Source organism: Melanotaenia boesemani, chromosome 24 (assembly GCF_017639745.1).
Source record: "Melanotaenia boesemani isolate fMelBoe1 chromosome 24, fMelBoe1.pri, whole genome shotgun sequence".
In the NCBI taxonomy this organism is placed as follows: Eukaryota; Metazoa; Chordata; class Actinopteri; order Atheriniformes; family Melanotaeniidae; genus Melanotaenia; species Melanotaenia boesemani.
In genome coordinates, this window is record NC_055705.1 from 1,460,766 (window position 1) to 1,486,381 (window position 25,616).

General features: G+C 44.6%; 2 protein-coding genes across 2 annotated transcripts in view; both read left to right on the plus strand.

The window, feature by feature from the left end:
* The window catches only part of LOC121635255 (NLR family CARD domain-containing protein 3-like), a 1,000,352-nt gene that overhangs the window by 503,854 nt on the left and 470,882 nt on the right, over nt 1–25,616 (plus strand). The window lies entirely within an intron of this gene.
* Nucleotides 1–25,616, plus strand: part of LOC121635914 — a 100,138-nt gene that overhangs the window by 27,802 nt on the left and 46,720 nt on the right. The window contains exons 4-5 of the mRNA XM_041979331.1: nt 8,525–8,622; nt 11,525–15,007. Of these exons, the coding sequence (XP_041835265.1) occupies nt 8,525–8,622; nt 11,525–15,007 (3,581 nt within the window). The remainder of the gene's footprint in view (nt 1–8,524; nt 8,623–11,524; nt 15,008–25,616) is intronic.

Consider the following 25,616-nt stretch of genomic DNA (forward strand, 5'->3'; position numbering starts at 1 on the left):
CACTATCGGCTCATATTTTCATCACATGGTGAAACGTCTCCGTTTCATCTGACATGATGTTTATCTTCTACTGGGAAGAAAATATGAATTAATGAGATTTAAAAATCATTGCATTCTTTTTTGTTTACATTTACGTGTCCCAACTTTTTTGGAATTGGGTTTGTAAATAAAGTGAGGAGAGTCCTCTTGTGTCCTTTAGCAATTTCCAGTGGAATAAAAACTTGAGTGAAGGCCATGGCTCAGCGATGCCAAACACTGTGCACTGAGACGCCTTTCTTATCTTTCGTTATGTGCTGCTACGCTGCAGTGGCTCTATGACACCTGTCCACGTTGTTCTGTTTTAACCAAGCAGCAACCTCCGCCTGTAAAAAGTGAAGTCTATGCTGAAGTGTAAAAAATTGCAGTTCCCCCCTCGTCCACTAGGGGCTCCAAAACAGAACAAATCCCCATAGACTCACATGTTAAAAAGACCAACTTCACAGCAGAAATAAACATGTGTAAAGCCTGGTACAAAAATCCATTTTAGGATTAAAAGGTCAAGTTTACCTTCATGACAACTGTGAGGGGGGTGAATTTTTTTCTAACTCATCCGTTTGGATGTTATTTAATCTTAAAATTCGGCATAATTAGGGGTGTGTCCTTTTGATTGACAGGTATCCAATATCTGTGGAAAGAAGGGAGTGTAGCACAACCGCGGTTTTTAGCCGGCTAACAGCGCGCCTTAGCTTTAGCTCACCTACCTCCGTTAGCTGGTTAGCTACCGTTAGCTCCGGGTTAGCTCGGTTAGCTCTTAGCTACGGGCAGCTCAGAGATTGATGGCTGTCAATCATCCACCCCGACCTTCACAGTCCCCTCTCAGCTCCGCCTCTTTGCCCATTTTTGGATTTTCTGAGACTAAGGACACGCGTGACTTTACCAAGATGGCAACGGTGGGAAAGCCCAACCAGCTTCACTTTTGTTCTTCGGAAACCTACGGATGACGTCACTGAGGCTCCGCCCATCTTTATATGCAGTCTATGGTTTTAACACTAGATCATACAAGACGGACAGTTAAACTAAGTTCATTTCCATTAGAACTAGTTTTATTATGTAAGGAAGAGGAATTATGATCATTTCTACCTGTTATTACCACATAACATTTTGTGCTGTTCAATTTTTAGATTTTTAGATTTAGGGTGGTATGCAGAGATGGATCAATGTATTTTACGTCATACGGAGCCTTGTAGGAGTAAATGTCCACAACATCTTCAAGAAGTGCAGTGAAACACACAACTCAGTGGTTTCTACAGCAGCTGGTAGATGGACGTCTAGTGGAGTTTGTGGTTTATGAAGAGAAACAGCCGGAAAGGCAGGCAGAACTACGTGGACGGCAGCACAGTCAATCAGAAGTACTGAACATGTTCAATATTTACGACCAAAAATTGTCATGTGTGAGGAAAGTCGACGACTCCTGAGTTGTGACTGTAGATGGTGATGTGGAACGGAATGTAGCCAATCAGAGAGCGCGCTGGCTGGGGAACCAGGAAGGACATAAAGTCCGTGTTCACGCCGTCTCCAGTTCATTTTTTCAGTTCTGGATTTTTCTGTTAACTATAGTCCAAAGACCACCTCATTCTGTATCCTCTTCCCCTTCCATGCTGGGTGTTGTGTTTTCCGGTTGTTGCTGTTTCTTCTTCTTCGTTTTTGTTAGATCATGTTTGAGCATGCGAGGTTTCCGGCTCGGAGGACTAGATTGTTCAGCATCGTTGTGTGTGTGTTGTTCTGTGATGAGATTATCGAGCCTCCAACACTGTTAATGCCTGATTTTTATCTTCATGTGTGAGGTCTCGAACTGATAAAAATCTCTCCAGATTTAAAAAATCCTAATGTGTGTACCAGGCTTATCGTAGCTCAAAATGCTCCACAGATCTCTGACGCTGCCCCCAAGTGGCAACACAGAGCTACTACATGTAGACGAGAGAGGCTGCAGACTTGGGTTCTAGGTTTTATAGCAGCGCTGTCTTGATTTCAAGCATTTGTTAAACGGATGAGAAAAGATTAACTTCCAATTTTATAAGTCACAATCCCATTTATTAACTGAGGAATTGACTGATGATGCTCCACTCAAGAGATCGATTCCTCAGGTTGATTCTTTTTCCTCCTGCGAATGCAAATCGGTACCTGCATTGTTCTTTTGCTAGTCAGGTATAAATTTAATCCTGCTGCAGTAAGTTTAGTTTTTTATAACACAGCTATATATTGTAGTCTAACACGTCTGTAGGTTGTTTATTATAAATACCCGTTTCAGGCACCAACAGATGTTTTTGATCTGCAATAACCACAAAGTTTAGATGTGTTAGACTAATTAAATATGCCAAACTTTTGAGTTTACGAAACACAACTTGTTAAATGAAAGATGAAAAACTAATTAAAACACTAATTTAAAAGTGCAGCAGAGACTAAATGAGAGGAAAATCTCCTGGAAATTTGAGCAAATTCTGCAGATTAATTTACCTGAAACCTGATCGAGCAGCTTGAAAGATGCCTATGAAACTTCTATTGTTGTGAGGACCGTTGTGGACAGTCTGGGCTCTCAAACCTCCTGAACTCCAGACCCAAGCATCGCTGTCCTCACTTTGATGGCTGTTTAACTGAAACATGTCCACAGAAGCATAAAAAGACATGAACACACACACACACATACACACACACACACACACACACACACACACACACACACACACACACACACACACACACGGCTGTCCTTCAGCAGTCTGGAGATAAGAGCCGTTATTGAAATCCTAGCTCCCTAACAGCCATCAATTACTCTGTGTGTGTGTGTGTGTGTGTGTGTGTGTGTGTGTGTGTGTGTGTGTGTGTGTGTGTGTGTGTGTGTGTGTGGAGCAGCGCTGATGCGTTTTCTCTCCGCTGGATTATGAGTTCCTCGGGAAAAGAGGCGACGTGCCTTATCTGTCCTCCGGTTGGGCGATAAAACACACACATGTCAAACCAGCGAGCTGTGTGTGTGTGTGCAGCAGGAACGTGTTGTAAACCACACACCAAGCTCTGCAGTTCGTCCTGCACACTCTCTCACACAGGCTCTAAATCCACGCTGAGCGCTGGTCTTAGTGAGTTTCAGAGTTTAGGTCCTTAAACAATGACTTCAGTCTGAAACCAGAAGCAAAACATGAGTATCTTCCAGGTCTTTATGTTATCAAGACGTGGTTACAGTCTGATGAACAGACTTGTTTGATAAGACTGAATAACAAAGGTATAGCTGAGTATCATCTGCGTAGAAATGTATTCATGCCAGGCTCTTATATCACTTACTAGCATCATATTTAACATATTTAAGTGACTGACTCAAATGTCCTCCAGCTTTTTAAGTTCTACCTGAGGATGCTGATCTTACCCTTCATTTCCACCGGGTGTGTGTGCGCCATATTACGCCCGTTTTAGTCAATGGTTTGGTTCCGACCGGGGGTGCCACGGCACATGTCCGAAATGCCTTCTCTCCGCCTGTTTCTGATGGAATACGCATCCAGAGGCATCAAACTCAGCAGTTCAGATTGGGCCAGACAGGAAATCAGACATGAGAGCAGTGTAAAAACTTCCGGTATTTTTCAAAATAAAAGCCGATTCCAGGCTTTCCCTGACTACATGTCAATGTGTCCTTACCATCGTACAGTTTTTAGGTCAGACATCCACCAGAGGGCTGTCCACCTCTGAGTTCTGACATCAGTTTGAGACAATAACAAACATGGTGACGGTGGAGGGGATCATGATGATTGAGGCAGTGTGGTAGTCGGTGATGGTCTGTGCAGCCATTTGCTGTCATGTCCAGATCGCATTAAAGATGACGTAGCAGCTGGACGAAGCAACACAAAGTCTGCTTTCCAACTTCAATGGACAGTACAGCCGACTTAAACTATGAACCAGTTTTTAAATGGTGTAGCTTGACCAGTGAAGCTACAGTTATTAAATATGTACAACATACTGTTACCGTGTATATTATTGATGCAGGAAGTAATGGTTAAAATGGCAAATTCTAAGGAAAGTCTCAACAAAAACTAACAACCCCTTCCCTGTTGGTGGACAAATTAGAAAATTATACGACAACTAGGGCTGGACGATATATCGTATATACTTGATGCATCCAGAGAAGTTTTACATGTGATATTTAAAATGTCTATATCGCAAACATCAAGTACAAACTGACACGGCAGCGTTTAAGTGTCTACGTGTGATTTTCTTCGTGGTTTAGCTTTCGCTTTCTACAGCTCACTCCCCGCCCATCTAGAACATGCTGCTGCTCACATGCTCATTGTTGTTTCAGGGGAGACGAGAAAGAAGCATGGCGTAAGCAGCTAGCTAGCTAGCAAGCTAGTTTACAATCATTACGAGATGGAAGCTAAATGCAGGACGTCTATTTTAACCAGTAATTCACTTCAGAAATGACGACACTGATTGTTCAGCTGTTCGTGTTTCCCGATGGACATTTAGTTCTTCGTACAACGGAGCAGGAAACTCTTCTTAAACAAGAGCTGATCTTAAACCAGATCATTTAGTCTGTTTTACAGGTGGTTGATGCCAGCATGCGTTCGCTCTCTGCTGATGGGAGTGTAGCTCTGCTGTGTACGGACATGACGTGATGTAATTACATATCAGCATGAGAATAAGATGGCTAAAGCCAGTAGTTTTTATAATAAAAAGACAAAATAGTTCAGAGGGACCTTAGATTACTTCTGTTGTGATCTAGTGCTAAATTAAAATAACATAAATAATACAATAAGATCACATTTTAATATAAAATAATTGAATAAAAAAATATATCAGATGTTAATTGAATAATAATATAAAATAAACTTTATTTTCGAGGGTTGGTAGCAGTTGCTGTTCGGAGGTTGGGTCTCTAATGGAACGGTGAAGGCAACACTGGGTTTTATTAAATGAGTGCAGGTCCCTGGTTCAAAGTAAATGCCCAGCCTTAACTGACAGCAATGATGGATTTGGTTGATGAGATTGAAGTGCTGCCTCCTGGTGGACAGGAGGACTAACAGCCTGGAAATGTCCAACCAGGGACGTCCTCTCTGTCTTTTAGTGGTCAGTGGTCTTTTTGGAGTGAGCATATGATTTATTTAAAGTGGTATTTAAAAACAGCCCCAGACCCCCAAAATATCTACAAAAATAAAAATATAAATAAATAAAAACCCCTCCAGGAAGAAGGATGAGTGAACGTTTTTAAATGACCACCTCTACAATAAAAAGAATTACGTAATCTCTACGTTTAAATCTAAAGTTTAAATCCAGTCCAGTTCACTGGAGTCCTGTTATAATCCAGATTAAACAAATCCATTATATGATCCACATTAGTCCATCCTGAGCTGCACGAAGAGACAGTGGAGAGAAAAACCAGAACCAGAACCAACAAGGAAAACCTCCATCAGAACCAGAACCGGGAAGAAAAACCTCCATCAGAACCAGAACCGGGAAGAAAAACCTCCATCAGGACCAGAACCTGGAAGAAAAACCTCCATCAGAACCAGAACCGGGAAGAAAAACCTCCATCAGAACCAGAACCGGGAAGGAAAACCTCCATCAGAACCAGAACCAGCAAGGAAAACCTCCATCAGAACCAGGAAGAAAACCTCCATCAGAACCAGAACCGGGAAGAAAACCTCCATCAGAACCAGAACAAGGAAGAAAAACCTCCATCAGAACCAGAACCAGGAAGGAAAACCTCTATCAGATCAAGGACCAGGAAGGACGGCCATCTTCCTGGCCCGGTCGGGGTGAAGGGGGCAGGAATAGGGGTCAACTAGCAGCAGGCAAAGACTGCAGCTGAAATGAAACGTGTTTCCTGTTGGAATCATGTTCAACCCTCATCCATGATTTCTAAAAGACAGTCAGCATCGCTAGCTGATGGTGACTAGCGGTCGTGTGAAATGCTAAATTTTCCTGCATCAGTCTGCATATAAAATGTCAAAGACCAGGTTGTTGTTGATGTAATCCAGAGAGAGAACGAAGCAGCTGTTCTCAGAAACCTTCTGCTCTGGCTGAGCAGCAGATTTAGTTTGTGTTTAGAGACCTCAGCGTGCTTTCAGTCTGGTTTCTTCTCCATCCTGCAGACGTAGCAGCTGAGCGGCGTCCTGTCAGACGCTGATGTCTGAAGCAGAAACCAGAGGGGGGCTGGCCCCCAGCATGGTGAGGTTAAAGGTCAGCCCCGGTTTGTTTTCCTCCCCTGCTGCTTCCACCGCACACCTGAACCTGGAACCACGGCAGGAGACAAACATCTGGTAGAACTGGACTGGGATTATCTGACATGTTAAAGGTTATAATTCACTACATTTAAAACATGAGGAAGTTGGCTAAACTGGTGGAAGAGCATCACTAGAACACAAGTATGTGCGCTACTCTCACCAGTACGTTGTAGCGCTAATGTGCTAATGGTGTGTAATCAGCCTCTTTAAGCAAGTCGAACTAAATGTTTTTTAATCAGAGACAGCACATTTCAGTCCTAACGTCTTATTTCATCATTCAGCTGTATAAATTCACACAAGGCAGCCTGTTTATTTTCTCTTCTACACGTCTGATAGCTGCTCTGGGTTAGAACGTGATGGTGAAGTCGTACTTCATGGTGAAAATGAGGCCTGGGTTTCAATCGATTCAAATGAAATAAATCCAACATCGATTTGAAACTTGTAGATTGATTATTTTATATGTTCTTGTTTCTGGTAGTCATCAAACGTACCTGCAGAGAAACGTACCAACACACAAACATCAGCAACATCTAGTAGAAGCAGATGGAGAGACGAGCACGTTTGTGAGCGTGAACGTGCATGTGTGGCTATGCAACAGGGAAGAAATGTGTGCTTGCAGGGTGCCATGATCACGCTGCACCCCGAAGCATCAGCGGGGGACGGGGGGAGCCCGAGGCCCCAAAGTCCCAGCAGGTCCACAGAGCACCAAGCCCAGGACGGCCAGAACAGACAGAGCAGCGGCCACTCAGACCAGAGCAGAGGTGCCCCCAGACCAGAGCCCCCCGATGGGGCAGGGGCACCAGGCAGCACAGGGCGATGGTGAGCAGGCCCAGTGGGCGCCGCGGTGCGGGCCGCACGGAGGGCAGGCGCCCCACAGGCTCAAGGGCCACCCGTTCCCCCAAGCAGGGCCCCACCCAGGAACCCGACGGGTTTACCAGCTTAGGCTAAGACCGTAGGGGCCGCCACGTCATAGACGTCATAGCTGCCCTTTGTGTCCACGTATCAGAAAACACGTCAACCAGCTGGAAATCAGAAAGAAGTATGAGAGTTTTCTAGATTCTCTCAGGCAGGTGGAGACGGAAGCATCTTGCTCCAGCGAGGAGCAGGATGGAGGATTTCTCCTGCTTCGGTGTTAAACCGAAAGCATCACAGTCGTCACGGCAACATGCACAGCTGATCAACTGAATCTACGTCATTGAAGAAGTTTCTGAGCCGTATTCCGGCTTTAAATGGATCCAGTATTCCTTGTAGGTTGTATTAACATCACAGCGTATCTGACATCTGAAGTTTAAGAATATTTAGGGCGACGCCGCTGAATGAAACACTTCATCACAACATTTAAAAAGTTCACTTTTCTGTCATCACAGCATTTCTGGCTGTGAATCTGGATTGTTCTGGTATTACAGAAATGCATGTAGATTCAGACTATTACAGTAATCTGATTACTCCCAGATAATTGAGCGTGATTGTCAAGTAAATGCTCTGTTTTATAAAAGTAGTTATCTGGGAATGACTTTCATATTCAAGGAAAATAGGCGGTGTTACACAGGCTGTGCAGGGCTCCAGACTGCAACCAAACGGTCGCATTTTTCCAGAACCTGGACCTCAACAGGTCTGATAGAGGGACGGCTCCTCCACAGAACCAGGACCTTAAGGAGTCTGATAGAGGGACGGATCCTCCATAAAACCTGGACCACAACGGGTCTGATAGAGGGATGGATCCTTCCAGAATCTGGACCTCAGCGTTATTGAAGCAGTGTGGGATCATTTGGACAAAAAACAACAAAAGACAGAAACAAAGAAGAACTTTGGAAAGTCCTTCAAGGATCCTGGAAAACTATTCCTGGAGAATGTGTTGAGGATGGATGGGAACAAGGTGATATTTGGGCAATTAATCAATTATAATTGGAATTATATTCCATATAATTAAAAGTGAAAACAAAAACTAAAGCTTGGTATCAGTCTCAAAGGTCTGTTAGTCTGGACCAGATCCCATGTCAGAGGAGACGGTGGAGGACAGGATTCGGTTCGGTTCCAGAGTTCAGCCTGTTGACGACGTGCTGCTCAACCAAACCTTCACTTCCAAGCTGCTGAGGACGAGACGAGCTTTGTTCCTGCCTCATTTCTGTTTGAACATGGTCCAGTAAATGGCTGCAGCTGTTTCCTGTTTTCCTGGGAAAATGGAACCAAACTGGATCAGGACCGTTGGACAGAACTGGAAGATATGTACGACATCTTAAAACTTTATTTCAGATAATTGAGCTGCTTTGTTCTGGTTCCAGACCGCTGGATTAGACACTTCCTGGCATCAGGAGCAGAAAAAGAGGACCACATCATCGTCCTCAGAGCCAGATATGATCCAGGATCCAGGAAGCCTGACGTCTGGTTTCTGCTGGTGGCTTTTGATCGTTTTGTAGCTCGGTGTGAAAATCTCTCGTCGCTCTCCTCTCGGGTTGTTTCTCATTTCAGTCTCTTAAATCTTATCTTCATGCTGCCTTAAAAACAGTGATGAAGGATCTCCTCCTCTTCCTCCTCCTCATCTCAGGCGGCCTCCCAGCTGTCTGGATAATTTCCTAATAGCCCCGCGGCTGATAACCAATCAGAGACGCTTCACAGCGCCGTGTGACAGGAAATTCAATTAGGCTGCTCTTTTACTTCAGTACGTTCTCCTGATGCGCTCCCTGTTTTTCTTCCTGACTTTCTCTTTGTCTCTCGCTCTCTTTGTTTATTTCCTGCCTCCTCCATCCTCTCTCCCTCCTGCCTCCTCCATCCTCCTCCTGTTTCCTGGGTTAGTCGATGGAGCCTGGAGGAGCAGCTCCGGGCATCGAGGGCCATCCAGGAAAACCACGAAAAGAAAAGATCATGAAAAAATTCTCTTATGATGGAAAATGACGACGCGGGCTTCCTGTGCTGCAGAGCTTCTCTGAAAACGCTGAATCCATCTTTTCCTGTTAGTCCTGAAAGATGAATTTAACCATGAACCCTTAATTTCAGAATATGTAAGAAACGGTTTCATATTGAGCTGTTGGTGGTTTTCACTCCTACGTATTTTTATATTTATTTAACATTATTTAATCCAGAGATTTATGATAGCCTGGGGAACAATGAATGATTTAAAAAGTAGTTTTTGTATTTGATGGAGAAAAAAAATTTGGTTTCCTGAAACCGAGACTCCTTTCCGACCCAAGCGGCCTAACCTTGGTGCGGTCCGCTGGACTGGGTACGACTGGGGACTCGGTTCAGTCGGGGGTGCAACATGTTTGCGTTCACGCTGCAGACGAGGCAACGAAGAGAAAACCGGTTCATCTGCTGGTTAATGCGGAAAAACTCGGTTCCTCAGAGTGAAACATGGAGCGGTCTTGGGTTGGTCATGTTTCTATTAGAAGTTTTACCGAGTTCTTCCAACGTCAAGACATTCCTCCCGTCCAGAGCCGCCGACCAGCCCACACATGGTTTGGTTGTTTACCCATGATGCCGTGCGCTGAACCCACACTGCAGTCAGAAATCCGTCAAACTGGGCGCATCCAATAATGTGTTTTTTGAGTTGTGGTTGAGCAGTTATTACTTAATTGGGATGAAAGCCACATACTTTTGATTGAATTAGTATTTTTTTAATTTATTTTAAAAATGGGATTTTGTGGGTAAAAATGTCTCATAGCGCCCTCTACAGGGTAAAAATAAAAAAAAACCACAGCTCCTCCCTCCAGATGCAGGTAGGCGGGTCCTCGCCTTGCAGAAATAGAAAACCATGCCCACCAACGCAGATGAAGGGATGTGAACTTATATGGTGTAGATTGGTGGACACACTGGAGACAGCATAGACCAGAGATCTCCAACTCCAGTCCTCGTGAGCTGCTGTCCTGCAGGTCCTGAGCGCTAACGGCTCAGTTACGTTCTGGACCACCTGGTTCATGTGTAGCTGAGGAGATTCAGGAGGGAAAAGTCTTCCACCTCAAAGACGCTCTGGCATAGCTGCTTGGTGAATCTGGCTTTGCATCTTGCTAATGAGCTGAGCTGCTGTCTGTCAGTCATTTCTGCCTGTGCGTCCTGACCCGCCCACTTTCCGCCCACTCTCCGCCCCCTGATCACCCCACACCTCCCACCCAACCCTTGCAGTTTCAGCCATTTAAATTTGGCAGTGGGTGGAATTACGCTTTAAGTCCAAATTGGCTGGCTTATTCTGGTTTTAAATCTGAATTGAATAATTCTTCGAACCGATAAACGTTCATTCTGCTTTAAATGAGTTCTGGTTTTTCTGCATGTGCTCGTTCCTTTGTCCTGTCGCAGTACCGTACTCTGTCTCCCTTCTCTTCTTCAGCTCATGAAGGGGAGTAGGATGCTGGTGTTGAGCTGCATCAAAATCAGAGCAAGAATATTTCTTATTATGTGGTCTTCCATGTTGTAGATGAAAAGAAAAGAAGCAGGACTTTGTTTTCTCCGGTTGGACGTAAATACGTCTCATCCATGTCCCTGTCCAATCAGAACCCTTCCCAACCCCCAGTTCTGAGGCGGAATAGAATAAAGGCGATTTAAACATGTTTTCAGTGTAAACCTCAGTTTGAAATGACTATTTTCATGTAAACACGAAGGAACTTTAATTACAAAAAGTTTAACTGTAAATAATTCATTCTGAATTAAAAACCACCATGTAACCGTGGCCCACGTTTAAAGACGAGAGCCAGCCCAGCGTAGAGTCTGTATGGTCCACGAGACAAAAGTCCAAATCTGAGCTTCAACATGGACATGAAGTAGAAGCAGCAGATGAAGCTCAGTGTTCCTGAATATCCTAAATATCACTCTGTGGTCCTTTTTAAATTATTAACAGTGTCAAGCCATGTTTGCATCTACACTTACTCGTTTACAGAAACCAGTAAAAACTGTGTTTTGTAATCCTGCTGGCTGCAGCTTTGTTAAGTATCGTCACCAGTAGGCACCGGAAAGTCCAAAGTCAGGGGGCAGGCAGGGGATGTAGTGAATAAAGTTTAGCATCCCTGTAGTTTTTAGAATCAAACTTATGGTCCAATGTAGGTATTAGAAATATTAATACAGCTGTTGTGGTTTGAATGGAAAAGATTACCTAAGGAAATTCTGATAATCAGCCCTGTGATTAGCCTCCTGTCCAGGGTGTACCCTGCCTCTCACCTAGTAACAGCTGTAATAAGCTCTGGCCCCCCAGTGACCCTGCTTTGAATTAAGTGGGTATGGACAGCTGATGGATGGATGACAATAATATTGCGTTATTAATAAGAATTCAGCACTAATTTTGACTCTCCATGTTACAGGTGGATGCCAGTGCAGCTCACAGGATGAACCCGCTAGCTGCCCTCAACATTGACCGCAACACTTTGGTGGGGGACAACCCCCGCCCCCACGGAGGCCTATTCTACCCTGGCATCCATTCTCTTTCCAGACAAAAGCCCCAAGAGCCCGGTACCTCCGTCCCACTTGGGTGTGAGCTCCTGTACAAGCCTGATGTAACCTTATTGGAAGGTCAGAAATCTGTGAACGGATACGTTGGACTTTATAAAAGCCCCCTTCCAGGGCTGCAGAAGCCTCTGCTTGTCTCCACTGCAGAAAGTGATGGCCTGGGACTGGACCGCCGAGTTGTACCTATTGACAAGCAGTCAGAACTGGGCTTGAATGGTGCTGGTGGCTTTTTGAGAGTGCCCTGGATCAGCCCATACATGGATGCTTCAGTGTACCCCTTCCTGGACATGGCATACAAGGCCTCCTTTCTGTCTCAGCCATCCCCCTTCCTCCAGCAACAGCTGGCATATCAGTCTCTGTGTACCACTGGAGGCAACACTCCTGGAGAAGAAAGACTGTTCTACATGCCTCCTTATGCCCCGGTTCATATCTCTTCCTCACTGGGTCCTCCTATCAGGATGTCTACAGCCACTCCAGCCTCTGCTGTCCTTTCACCCCTGTCCCACTGCCAGGACAAGGCCTTGCAGGGACTTGTGCCACAGTTGCATCAAGAACCCTCTGCTTTCACCACCGGCCCTCAAATCCACCAGGAGCCTCAGGTTCAAGTTGCTCACCATAATGAGCGACAACATAGCAACAACAATGGCGTAAAGCCCAGTCAGACCAGTTCTACCAAGCATACTCTTGGCAAAAGCAGCAGTGCTCACATTACCACTTTAGCTAGTTCTGCTGCATTAGATTCTACCCCAGTTTCCCAAACTTCCTGTTCCATTCCCCTTACCCAAACCTTCAAAAACACCACTGCAGACCTCCAGAAGTCCCTTTATAGGAGGAACTCCTCATCCTCAACCTCATTTTCAGTGTCTCATCACTTCTGCTTGAGCCCCCAGCACAGCCCTTCAACAAATTCAGTCGGCAACAAAACCAAAGATGCCAGTTCAGACAGCAGTAAATCAGACAAATGTATTGCACTTGCAAAGGCATCAGTGGACAAAGCTGTACCTCAAAAGGCTACCAAAAACCAAGGAGAAAAACCTTTGGATTTGTCTGCCAAAGAATTTGAAAAACTTCCAAATGGGTTTCCATCCAAAGCAGAAGCACTAACCAAGATGGGGTATTTGCCAACATCTCCTTACAGGCTGGTAGCCAATCAGGACCAGCGCCTCAAAGAAGGTCCTCCACCTGTTAGTGCATCAGTTAAGACTCCCGATCAAGAAATGAGCTGCACCTCATCCTCTACAGGGGTTGCTCCTGGTCCCAACTGCTCTAAATCTTTAAAGAAAAACAGTACAGACAGTGCTCATAATCCAGAGCAGCCCTCAGGCTCAACTGTGTCCACAGCGGCAGAGGTAATCAATATTACCAGTCCGGCCTCAGGATCTCTTTCCCCAAATCCTAAAGCTGGATGGTCACGAGTTCATCCAGCTGACTCAGAGAAAAGAGGCAAAGAGGAATCTCGCTCTGGAAAACAGAGCACACAACCTGCTCAGCCTGAGGCTCAAGAAGGTCAGTCTAGTCCTCCAGAGCAGCAGCAGTCACACAAAGAAAACAAAAACACCCTCAGACAAATTTATGGGGACTCTTACCTCCCTCCTGGCTTAGGATACACTAACCGCTACATTCCATACTCGGTTGCAGAGAATATGTCGGTGCAGGGAATGTCAATACCAGGTAAAGCACCTGTGTACCCCCATCCACTTTTACTTGGCAGCAGCAGGTTTTACCCATCTCACATTGCACCAAAACACATCCTCCCATATGGAGTGCAGCCACATCAAAGTACCCAGGAAATGGCCCCAACTTCCATGTTGAGTTACCCAGGTCCTAACAACAAGGAACAACTTCAAAACAGGTCTATGACTCTTGACAAATTCTGGAATGCAGAACTGTCTGGGAACCAGGAAAGGCCGGATGCAGACAGCTCCCACAAGAGTGACAATGATAAAGAAAAAAGTCTGAAAAAAACCTTAAAGGCTTCGGATAAAAGTCGCTCTTCTGTCAGAGACGATATTGTTTGCATTGACCTTGTGCGTGACGAGACGGATGATGATATTTTTTCCTCCAACAACTCCACGTGTATCAGAAAAGAAAATTCCACCAAGCATACCAACAGTGGAGGTAACCTCATCCAGGACAGAGGGCCATGGCCTCCAAATACCCTCCATCTGAGCCAGATACCACACACTCCCCTTTGTGACAACCCTTCATCACCTCTTTTTACTGGCCAGGAGGCCTCTGAAGAGGGGGAGCCTCTAAGTCCTTTTCCAAACATCCTAGAAGAGCAGTCAATGCGGTGTGCCAGAACTTCTCCATGGCAGTTTTCTAGAAATTGTAAAGCTAGACCATCTGGTTGTTCCAGGGACTTAATAATGGGTGTTACTTGTGGTGAAAATAGCACTCCAACTGAAATGAAAGGAGAGGTTACTGGAAAAACAAATGTCCAACCTCAACAAACTCTTTCCAAAAATGGAAACTCATTGGTTCCTGTTGTCAGTGAAAGTTCTAGGGACTTCACCACCAACAGCGCAGAAGTCCATTGTATAGTCTCAAACCCCAAAACTCCAGCTAATGGGGATGGATGTCCTTCAGAAATCCCAGCAAGCGGCAGTAAGGACCCAGCATGTAGAGATTTCAGTCCTCAGGTCCAGCCATACCAGAATTTTAATCCCACAGTTCCAGCTGGGAGATTCCCAGACTCAAGGCCATCACTTTTTGCCAGCATCAACCCCAGTGGCCCCGCATGTAATGCAGATGCAAACAGTCCAGATTTCAACAGAAACTTTGTGGAACCTTGTTGCAGGGATTACAGATCACCAACATGTGAACCCAGAATTTTCAGTTGTCCAGTTCGTGGAATTGGAAACCCTGTGTCTCCAAGCAGCAGAAACCTCAGCCCCCAGTTTACTAATGGGGAAAACCACAATTCCATCCAGCCAAGAGGTCCTGCATATGTACAGAGCAACTTTACTAGTTTCAGTTGTGGCATCACCCTCTCAAAGAGTCAGACAACATGTGCAAGCAGCAATGTCAGGGCCCCAACACCATCCAACAAAGGCTTCACCAGGGTCCATGCAAACCTGCCTTTAGGTAGTATTCCTTCCAGAGACACAGGAACCACCCTCACTACCTGTGAAGAGAGGAAGGAATCTGGTGTCCAGGATGACATGAATCTCCTGACAGATGAGGATGAAGGCCCTGGCTGCAGTAAGAACCGGAACGCCAGCCTCACCAAACGCATTGTCAACTCATCCGGCTATGTGGGCGACCATTTTAAATGTATGACCACGGAGCTTTATGCAGATTCCAGCAAGCTGAGCAGAGAGCAGAAAGCCCTCCAGGTAAGACATCTACTGCTTCCTGCCTTCATCATTCAGTCAGACGGAGAATGCAAATGTAATTTTGTCTGCTGGTCTGGTGTGTGATCGTTACCAGTGCAGCATGTTTGGGTTTGTTTTTTTAATTGATTTTCAGCCTACAGTTGAGGCAGGTAAATTCAGTCACTGAAAAAAAACAGACTTCACTGTGGTTTAATCCCATTTTTTATGTCTGAGCTGTAAACAAGCAGAAGGTATTCTAAACCAGGTTTACTTCAAGTATTTAAAATTTAACTTTGTTAAGGACAATTTATCACAATGACCAGAACGTTTTTTCTTCTCTTATGAACTAATGATATGTTTTAATGAGGACTGATTGCGGTTCATTAGAGAAGGTTTCTTTGGTTCTGTTATGATTCTTAACCCATAGATGAATGAAAAGTGACATGTTGGAGTTTTGAAGCTTGTTTTATTTTTGGGTGTATAAAGAACAAAACAATATGTATGTTTAAACTGCTATGGCACAATCAAGGAGGACAGTCTTTTAGCGCTTGTTTTGGGAGATTTCCTTTCATTCTTACGGAAAGACTGCTTACCGCTTCTAACTCTGGGAGATTCTTGGATTGTCTTCTGTGCACTACTCTTCTGCAGTTTGTCCAGACATTTTCAGTTACATTTAGGACCATGACTGTGAGGCCCATAGGAAAACCGTCAGCTTGCACCTGTTCAAGTTGTACATTGTGGATAGTGAGTTGTCTTTAGGCATATTGTTGTGTTTTAATCCATGTTCAGCTTTTTTGCAGATGATGTGATGTTTTCTTTTAGAGTTGCTGCTGTTTTATGAAGTCTTTTCTGTCCTCTATAATAAATTGTTCATGGCATGACTGGGTGCAACCTTAGGGCTCATTAATTAATGTTTCTTCACAGAGGAGAGGATGAATCCCTCTGTTTGCCCTCTGCATTAATTCCTTGCATGTTTTCATACATTGCAGATGCATAGCAAAACATAACAGATGGACCAGTACCAACAAAAATTATGGGCAGTGTTTCACATCATATCTCAGTTGCAACCTTTGAAAGGAACAAAGAAGAAGAAGAAGCTGTTATGTATTTAATGGCCACACAGACCACCACCATCTACTGCACTGCCTCTTTTTATGTCTCTTTCAGAGAAAGTCACATCTGCCTTCATTATCTCTTCCATTATATCCATTATCATTATATCTTCCTCCATCACCACCATGTTTGCTGTTGTGGCTGATGTCAGATCTCACAAGTGAACTTTGAACTGTGTACCGCCCCCTAGTGGACGTATTGTCTAACAACCATGCCAGTGTAAAACATGCTTGGGAGTTGATGGGCAGTTTGACAACTTTTGAAAGAGACATACCTCTTTACTTACATAAAGGGATCATAAATCAGCTCTTGGCCTAAAGCATGATCCATCCACCCCTAAAATTAGCAAATGGAAAGATGTTCTCATAAACATCTGCACCTTTGTCTCTCCAAACAAACATTAATTATAGCAGCCAAACGGTTTTACTTTAATGTCGTCAGTCCTCAGAACTTGTTAATCTATTTTTGTAAACTGAATTTGGTGGTGAAGATCTGTTTAATCAAAGCAGATGTGGGTTCAGTCTTCCTGAAGGTCTTTTATAAGCAAAAAGGATTTGACAAACAGTTCTTATGAGGTTTGAGGTCTATGCACATGGTTATATTTGGCTGTAAGAGTCATAATTCTTCTATGGCCTACTGAGGAAGTCTTTTGTGCCTTTTATTTGGGTTTAGTATCATTTTCATGTTGTAGAAACTCTTTTTTTTATGGAATTTAAAATCTTAAAACTCAGCTAAAAGCAGCGCTATGTCTTATATCATCAGCATCTCAGGAGCGGTGGTGTGTAGCTCCGTGGGGTAAACTGTGATGGATATTTAACCCTTTAGCTGATCTACGGAAGTTTTCCAGGCATTTCTGTCCGTCCAGGAGGTTTCCAATCCAGCCACTAAATGTAGTTTTATTCAGAGACTCTATCTGGTAAATCCACAATGATCCATGGTAACAGCATTATTTATCACATTTCATCATTAAAAAATATCACTATTACGTGTGGACAAAATTGCCAAAAGATTTTTTTTAATACCTCTAACGATATCACAGACAATATTACACATTTCTGTTTGTTTTTTTAATTGATGGAAATAAGTAGCTTCAAAATATACAAACATTTATTTTTAATATTTCCTTTTTAAATACTTACCAAAATTAAAGCAAATAGTATAATCACACATTAAGTTTGAAGTTTTAATATATAAAAGAAAATATAAATATAAGTAAATTTTGGCCAATAAAAACAGCTAGAAACAGCTACCATGTGTAAATAATATACTTAAATATACAAAAAATAAATCAATTACAAATTTGTGTAAACAATTCTCAAAGTCTGAAAAAATACCTTGAAACAAATATTTATAACCAACCTGGTAAACATAAGGAGGAGATGAGGCACTTAAATGAGGTAGTTCAACAAAATGCACCTCAGACGGATTATAGAGTTATTTTAATTTTTAGCAATAATTTCTGATTGATTATTTTATTTGTGCAAAAAGCTTGTGAAAATAAATCAGTGATGGATGAAAAACAAAGAATTTTCTGACATGAGGAAAGTTCACCCTTCCACCATGCCAGAGGATCATTCTTCATCTGCTGGGGAGCATTCAGCTCCACTTCTATGATTTCTTGGTCTGACTTGTCATTTCTGTTGATGATGCCGTCTTAAAGAAGCTACCAAGAGTTTTTGTGTCTCTTTGCTTCAGCTGGTCCAGAGCGTGGTAGCATTTCCCAGAGTTCATAGAGAGCGGCTCTGCCTCTGACCCTTTGTCTCTTCCAGGCTGAGGTGCTTTGCATGAAATGGTAGATCAAGTTTTGTGGCTATATGCACCATTTTCACTACCTCTGGATCTTCCCCATGTTTCTTGTTCTATGTACTCTGCTACCAAGCACTAAATCTTGCTTGTGAGATCAGTTTCATCGTCCTTTGGTTGGTGCAGATCACTTTTGAAAGTTGCCGCGCTGGCTCTACAGCTGGCCTGGAGCAGGCTGACGGAAACATGGCAGCCAGTCCTACGGCCTCTCCGATCACCTCCGAACATTCATCCACTCACCGCCAACCCGCCACCAATCCGACCCGCTCTAACACCTGAGCCCCAAATATACCCGACACTGACGACATGCAACAAAACACAGTTAAAATCTAGGGCCATTTTATTAAAATATCAGCATATTTAAAATCATGTTATCTTTATTTTCAAGTCTACCAAACGAGAGGATGGAGAATTGAAATTTCTCCCTGTTGGACTGTGAGCTTAAACGTAGACTGAAAATATGAAATATTAAAGCACTGAGTGGTCGTCATGTTCTTCGCTGACCTCGATGTCTAGCCATGATGGGAGGTGTCAGGTTGTCCTGTCAGCTGATAAGACCTGTGTGATGCTTCCTCCTGCTCCAGGCGCATGACCACTTTGTTCCTCGACCCCCATCTTGTTGGAGACTCTGTTGTCAACTTTTGTGGCAACCCCACTTCGTTATTTCTTTCTGAGCGTTCTCAAGTGCATGTTGACTTTCCAGCTGTGTGAAAAGAAATTCACTATTTCACTGCTGTCGGATCCTGGGTCCTTCACACCTCTGTCTGTGGAGACGGAGAAAGAGAAGTTGATCAGTTGTGACGATGCGTCTTCTGATGCAAAGCCAGGTTACTTCATCAGCGGTGCATCCTGAGATCTTGGAGTGTTTCGGGTCTCTTGAACATCAGACACCCTCCCTCAGGCGACCCTGCCGAGGGTGTCCTGGCAGCTCACCCATGGATCAGCTCTTTATCCAGAGCCACCTGGAGGCTTTCTCTGCTGACTCTGTGCTGTTAGAGATGGCTCTCCTCCTCCTTTCACCTGTGATGCTGAGTTCAGTAAAGGCCCTGCAGAAGGACTGTCATGCAAAGCCTCCACAGGTAAGCACCTAGCCTTCCAGCCTCCTCTGTGGAAGTCGCTGGTACTTCCCCTCCGCTCAAAGGCCTCCTCCGTACTCTCTTCCCGTGGCGTGGTGAGCTCCAGCATGACAACATTCAACAATGATGTCAGGTCTGAGAGTAGGCCTAGCAACGTGCTGGGGGACGTGAGTTGCCTGCCTAGGTCCACGGTCATCAGGGATGACGTAACACAGTAACTTCAATATCTTTGCTAATTCATTCATTAATGTCTAATTTATCAGAGGTGTTTCACAGGCTAACTCAAAATCATGTGTATTTTTAATCAATATTTCTAGATTATTAAAAAATGATATATGTAATGTAGCTTTAAACTTTTATTTATATCAAATTTATGTTCTGTTTGGCAACTATGATCGTTAGCTTTGATTTTTGTTCAGGAACCACTGCTAGTAGATGTACTACAACATAAGAAACTTAAAAATGAGCCCGTCTCGTCCAGTTGTTCAGCTTCAACGCTTTCACTACGTTATCCGTTGTCACTTGACCTGAGGAACTCCTTAAGTCCGTTAGCTAAGTTCAGTATGGTCGTCAGGGAAAAAGCTAGCTGCGAGGCACGCGTTAGAAGGTTTCCGGTCGCTGTCTGTACAGTGGTGGACAGTAGTGGACTTGTGTACGGATGTCCGTGGTGAAGGAAAACTACTCGACAGAGCGTGGTGTGGTAGCAGCTGAAGCTCAAAAGGAAGTCTTTAAAAAAATGTTCTCGAAGGCAAACGGTACCTGGAGGCCATCTTGTGTACGAAGTGTCCTTCTCGTTCCACCGTTGTATCGGCATCTTGTCTTCAGCCACACAGTAAGTTACAGCATGGGTGATGTCCTTCCACCATTGGCTTGACTTGTCGTAAGTTGTACAACTAAACAAGGCCTCAGCAACTCTGCGCTGTACTAGTCCCCTCCAAGTCTGAAGTTTCTCACATCAAGTCTTCGTAGAGCGCAGGGTGTTAGTGCTTTAGGTGGCTGAACAAGTTTGGCGTGTTTCCACCCTTACCGACACATTGCACAGGAGGTGGTGTGATCCTCGTCGTCTTTTCTAACGGTAGAATAATTCCAGATGAAGTGGCTCCCTTGTTTAGAATTAAGTCCAGTGATATTGCTGATAACGCTGTTTTGTTCCGCCATGTTTCCTTGTTTCCGAGCTCGCACCCGCTTCCTGCTGCGTGGGTCAAGGCCGGTGTCAGAAAATCCACCGGTATTATCGGAAACGGTACAATATTGCACACACCTAGAGAGGCCTCTATGTTGACCAGGAAATGATGATGAAGCCACTTCCTGTCAGACTTTCCACCAATCAGAGAGCTTAGATTGACGGTAACGTCCAATCAGGAGCAGCCAAAGATCAACCAGTGAGCAGAAAGTTCTATGTGTGTGTGAAAAGAAGAAAAATAATGCTCCTCTATGGCTGGAATAAAGCCAAGAAGACGTTTCTGATGCACGGTGGCGCCACAAAGCAGCTGAGCTGGAGTTGGTTTAGTGAGGATAGCAGGTAAATAGTAGCAGGAATAACTGGAAATGAGGAAAAAGTGGAAACATGGAAATAGTTTCTGTTGTGTGTTTGTTTCAATAACAATATTTTTTCTCCTGAAAGCCAAGACTTGAGAGAACGATGAGATGAGAAAAGGTTTGGTCACTTTTGATCTGTGTGTTATTTCTACAAAGTTCTGTTAGTAATAAATTCTGCTTTCTTCTTCTGGTCGACCTTTATGCTGCTACATCTATTCATACATTCATTTTACATCATTTTACCTCCCAGTCTGACAGCTGAGGCTGGAAACATCATGATGCTGACTGGGATTAAAGCTTCAGATTCTACATGCAGTTTTCTTTAAAAAGAAGGCCGATCAAACAGGAAAAACCTAAAACTTGAAGTTTTAAAGGGACGCTGTAATATTTTCTGTTGTTTATTGGCCAAAATCGATCACTACGTGTCTGTTATCACTGGTGTATAATGACCTGACCATTTTTGTAAGCATAGAATTGTAGATTTGTTTATTCATATGATGGGTAAGCCGGTAGGGAAGCGCCATGGTGGTCTGCCATCTTGAAACTACAGCCGCCGACAAGGGACAAATATCACCAACTACGTGTTTTTCCTGCAAGCTGGCGGACAGTGCAGGAGGAGATAAATGAGAGGCTTACTACCCCGGCAAGCTGGAAAATCTGTTATTCACAAAAATGCAGGAGTTTTATTCATCGCCAAGAAAGAGAAAACGGACTTAAAGGTGCCCAGACGTCACATGAAGGAGGACCATCAGGCTAGCCTTCCCCAGATGGAAGGAGCTCATGAAGAGAAAGATTTGTTTTGTTAGATGTGTTGCTCGTTACCATGGTTACCATGGTTACCATGGGCAATATAACAGTAGATCTTAAAATACACCAGCATTGTTGGTACAAAAGTGTGTGTTTATGTGGTGTTAAGGTCCATTTATGCTCAACGCAGAAGATGAATGTGCAGACTGTCGGACCGTTTCGTCCGTCTTCGGTGACGGTTCACATGTCATTTGGTCTGTTTCTAAGCGATCCGTCGCTTGACACAGAAGATGGAGAAACACCACCCGAAATCACGAGGGCAGTGTTGACCTAACACGCAACCACCGAAAGGAACAAACCAGAGAAGAAGAAGAGGAACAAGAAGAAGAACCGCTAGATAAAAGCACCTGAAGAAGAAGTTAAGAGAAACTGCTGCTTCCACTCTGTGGTTTTCTTCTTCTTCCTCTTTTGGTGTTTTTGGATTGTTGTAAACAACTTTCTAGTGGTGCATTACGCCACCAACCAGGCGCAAAAAGCAGAGTGAATTTTGAGCTCAGCACTGCCCACTTGTGGATGAACTGACTTATTACCCATGGAAACGTAAAAGAAGTGTGGAAGTATGAGCACGGCGACGATTAACGGGCCTTTAGTCGCTTCCATAGTCACGGTAAACACCGGCTTTCAGCTGCGGTAAAGCCGAACTAAAAGCCAGTGGGAGGACTTTATAAGCTGGTTTTACTGGGACAATAACCTGGTGCTGTGTAGAGGCCAGTTTCCCCGACGAGATCCGTCCCCGGAGAAAATCTAAACACAAATCACATGACATGCTTTCATCTGTGTCGTCGAGGCTTTTTAGACTCGCTGGCTACCATTGTTGCGTTAAATAAAGGGAGGCGCTAGAATCCTCTAAACGTTAGAACGTGATATCCAGCGTTAGAGGGAAGTAATTCTTACACAGTGTCTCTTTAAGGGTTAGATCGTTGATCTCTGCCTGGAATCTGTTGCTTGACGTCTGCTTTGTGGACGTCGTTTCGGTCTTAAACTGACCGGACAGGCCACAGTCCAGAAAGCTGTACAGACTTGTTTTGAGTTTTCAGTGCTTCTCTCAGTAAGAAGTGGTCGGGGAGGAGGAGGACAGCCGCTGCCTTCCTCCTCCTCCTCCTCCTCCTCTTCCTCCTCTGCTCTGCAGATGTGTCTGGTTGAACTGAGGTCAGGTTTGGATAACTCTGCAAGGCTCCAGGCGACTGTTAACATGATGGTTTCGCTCAAAGAGACAAGAAAATGGTGTCCTCCTCCTTCTTCCTTCATTTTCCTTTTCTGTGATTTTCTCCTCATCTCTCACTCCAAAGCTTTCTCTTTATTTCCACTGCTGCTTCACCTCCCTGTCATCGTCTTCCTCCATCCCCGGGCAGGTGGAGGAGGAATTTTAAAGAAATCCTGCTCTGCCTCTGCTTCCACGTCTCACCACCAGTGACTTGTTGTATTTCGCTGTCAGCTGCTGCTTCATGTTGAAGGAAGAATAAATAAATGATGAAGAACATTTCTCTCGCAGCTCCATGAGTTTCAACCTTATTGTGAATTTAAAGTCTGAATCATTAAATCAGGGGTGCCCAAGTCCGGTCCTCAAGATCTACCATCCTGCAACTTTTAGATGCAACCCTTCTCCAACACACCTGAATCAAATGACTGGCTCGTTACCAGGCCTCTGCAGCGCTGAATGACATGCAGATGACATCTGATTCAAGTGTGTTGGAGAAGGGTTGCATCTAAAAGTTGCAGGATGGTAGATCTCGAGGACCGAACTTGGGCACCCCTGCATTAAATTCTTCACGTCGTGTTTGTCCCTATGGTTGCTGGTTACGTCTCTGGCGTCTCAACCTGTGAAAATGACTAATCCTCAGGGGAAGGAGGTGGCTTATCGAGGAGTCCAGGCTCAACAGTCGATGTTCACCCTGAATATACCATTACTCTGCTGTTCCTACAAGAGTCGGACGGCAGCTACAGCAGCTTCTGAAGGACATAAAAGCTTGCAACATCCTGACCCATGAGGAGTTTATCAGGCTTCTGTTGGTTGGAGAAAACTGATTCATGGTCTGGGATTTACGCTCTAAAAGGCCATTTATACTCCCTGACGTACGTAAAAAGGGACATCCGTTTCTAGGGTTGTCATACGTCGCTGTCCTCATACTTCCATGCGTCTTTTACATTACCATGGTTGAGTTAATTCCTCCACTAGAGGGCAGTGCTGAGTTCAGCGTCCTGCAGTCCAACGTCAGTTTCAGACACTGTTAGCAGCAGTAACACGTCACTATGAAGTTGTTTCCAACCGCCCAACACGTCCTAAACACTCGCATAGCTTTTCTTCAAAAACTCAGAATTTCGACCACATTTTCATTCTTCTGATTTTTCCCCACTTCTTTTCCTCTTCTTCTCTGGTTTCTTTCACTGGTTGCATGTCAGCTGTTCTGCTCAACACTGCCCCCGTGCTTTCTGGTGGTATTGCTCCGTTTTGTGTGTCAAGTCTGAATTAAATTTTTTAAGCCAGATACAGATATCGTGCATCAGTAGTATGATACAGCCCAGTTTTCTTAGCGTCAAACTTGAACCTGGTCTCAGAGATAACAGCTGGTTCGGATGCTTCTCTGGTTATTGTTTAGTCGTCGCATCGTTGGGGACTTCTTCCCAACGTTGTAGTCTAGTTCAGTAAATCCCAACTTCTCATCCAATCTGAACCTGGACCATTGGCTGACTCTAAAGGTTGTGACGTTATTTTCTGTCAGTTATAGGACCATCTTTTTAAAAAACCATAAATCCCCACAGCTCTCGGTATGACCAGGAAAAGGTTTTATATGCTGCCTGGTATCGAAAATCTCGGATTTAGGGGCTGAAGCCCCTTCAAGGGAAAGTGACTCCAGACTTTACTTCCGGCTCTCAACCAAGGCAGACGCTTTTTCTTCTCCCTCCCTCTCACTCTGCCCTGCTGCTACTGTCCTGTCCATCTCTCTGAGCCTCTCTCTGCATTTCCTTCCAAAACAAAATCTTGGATATGGATTTGATCAGCTGGTCCCTAAATGCAATCGACCAAATTTATTCGAACCGGAAAACAGGCGTGGGGGAGCCTGCTTGCCCTGGCGGAACGTTTCGGCTGGATATGTGATGGATTCCTGGGGAGCGTGGAAAGTCATGTGTCTGTCGATTCTTTCTGTCGAGGACGTGGAGGACATCTATACATTCGGTTTCATGATAACTGGGTTTCTGCTGTTTGGAGCGGGCGGTTTCCTGGCATATCGCAAAATTCGGACACTGTCGGCAGTCACTGGCAAGCTGCCGGATTTCTGTGCGGGTGTGTGCCGAGCTACGAACAATCAGGCTGTGGCGGTACAGGAGCTGAATCGTAAACTGGAGGCTATTCCAGTTCTGGATGGCAAACTGGTTGCGCTTTCTGGGCTTGTACGTGAGGTGGTCACCAACTTGGAGAAGTTGTCAGCTCGGCTGGATGGAAATTGACCCAAAATTCGGATCATTGGGAGTCGCCAGTGGGACCACTGAGAGACTTAAGGCAGACGAAACAGCTCTGGCCTGAACCAAAACAAATGCTGTTATCAAATTTGGCTCCCTGTGCTGGCCTTGAATGGCTGGCTGAAGCTCCCTGGAATGTTTTGTTGATGGACGCTCAGTCCCCCACCCTCCCCTCACCCTCTTCACGGGCGATGGACTTCAACCTGGATCAGCCTCAAGGATGCCCCACTATCATCAGGTGGCAGAGACTGTGAGGGAGAACTGGGGCAAAGTTCATATGCTCACTTCTACGCACACACACGCACCACACTCAAGTACATGACTACAGATACACCTCCCCGTTATTCACTGCCTTGCTGTCCTTCCACCTCCTTCCACTCCCGGGCAGTGGGTTCATTGGACGCGCTCTGAGAATGCAGCTGCGTCTGCACTTGCTGCGATGGGAGTCCCCCCCCCTCCCCCCCCCCGCCACGTGTTTCTCATGTTGTGATTGTCTGAGTTATGTTTTTGTATGTACTGAGGAGTGTTTTTTTGTATCTCAATAATGGGCCCTTAGGCCCAGTGTGGAGATGCCTATTTTTTATCCTCTCAGCTACATCTTACTCCCTAATGTTCCTTTCATCTATATCTAAGACAAGGAGCGCTGTAGAAATGGCTGCTCCGTCAGTGTATGCCTGTTCTGTTTGTGTCATCATATGTTGTTTTGTCTAGTCTTGGATGGGTTGTACTGAAAAACATGAATTTCCCTGCAAAGGGATTAATAAAGTATTTTTCATTTCATTTTTCATTTCATTTTCATTTCATAAACGGATGAGAGGATAATAAAGATGCAG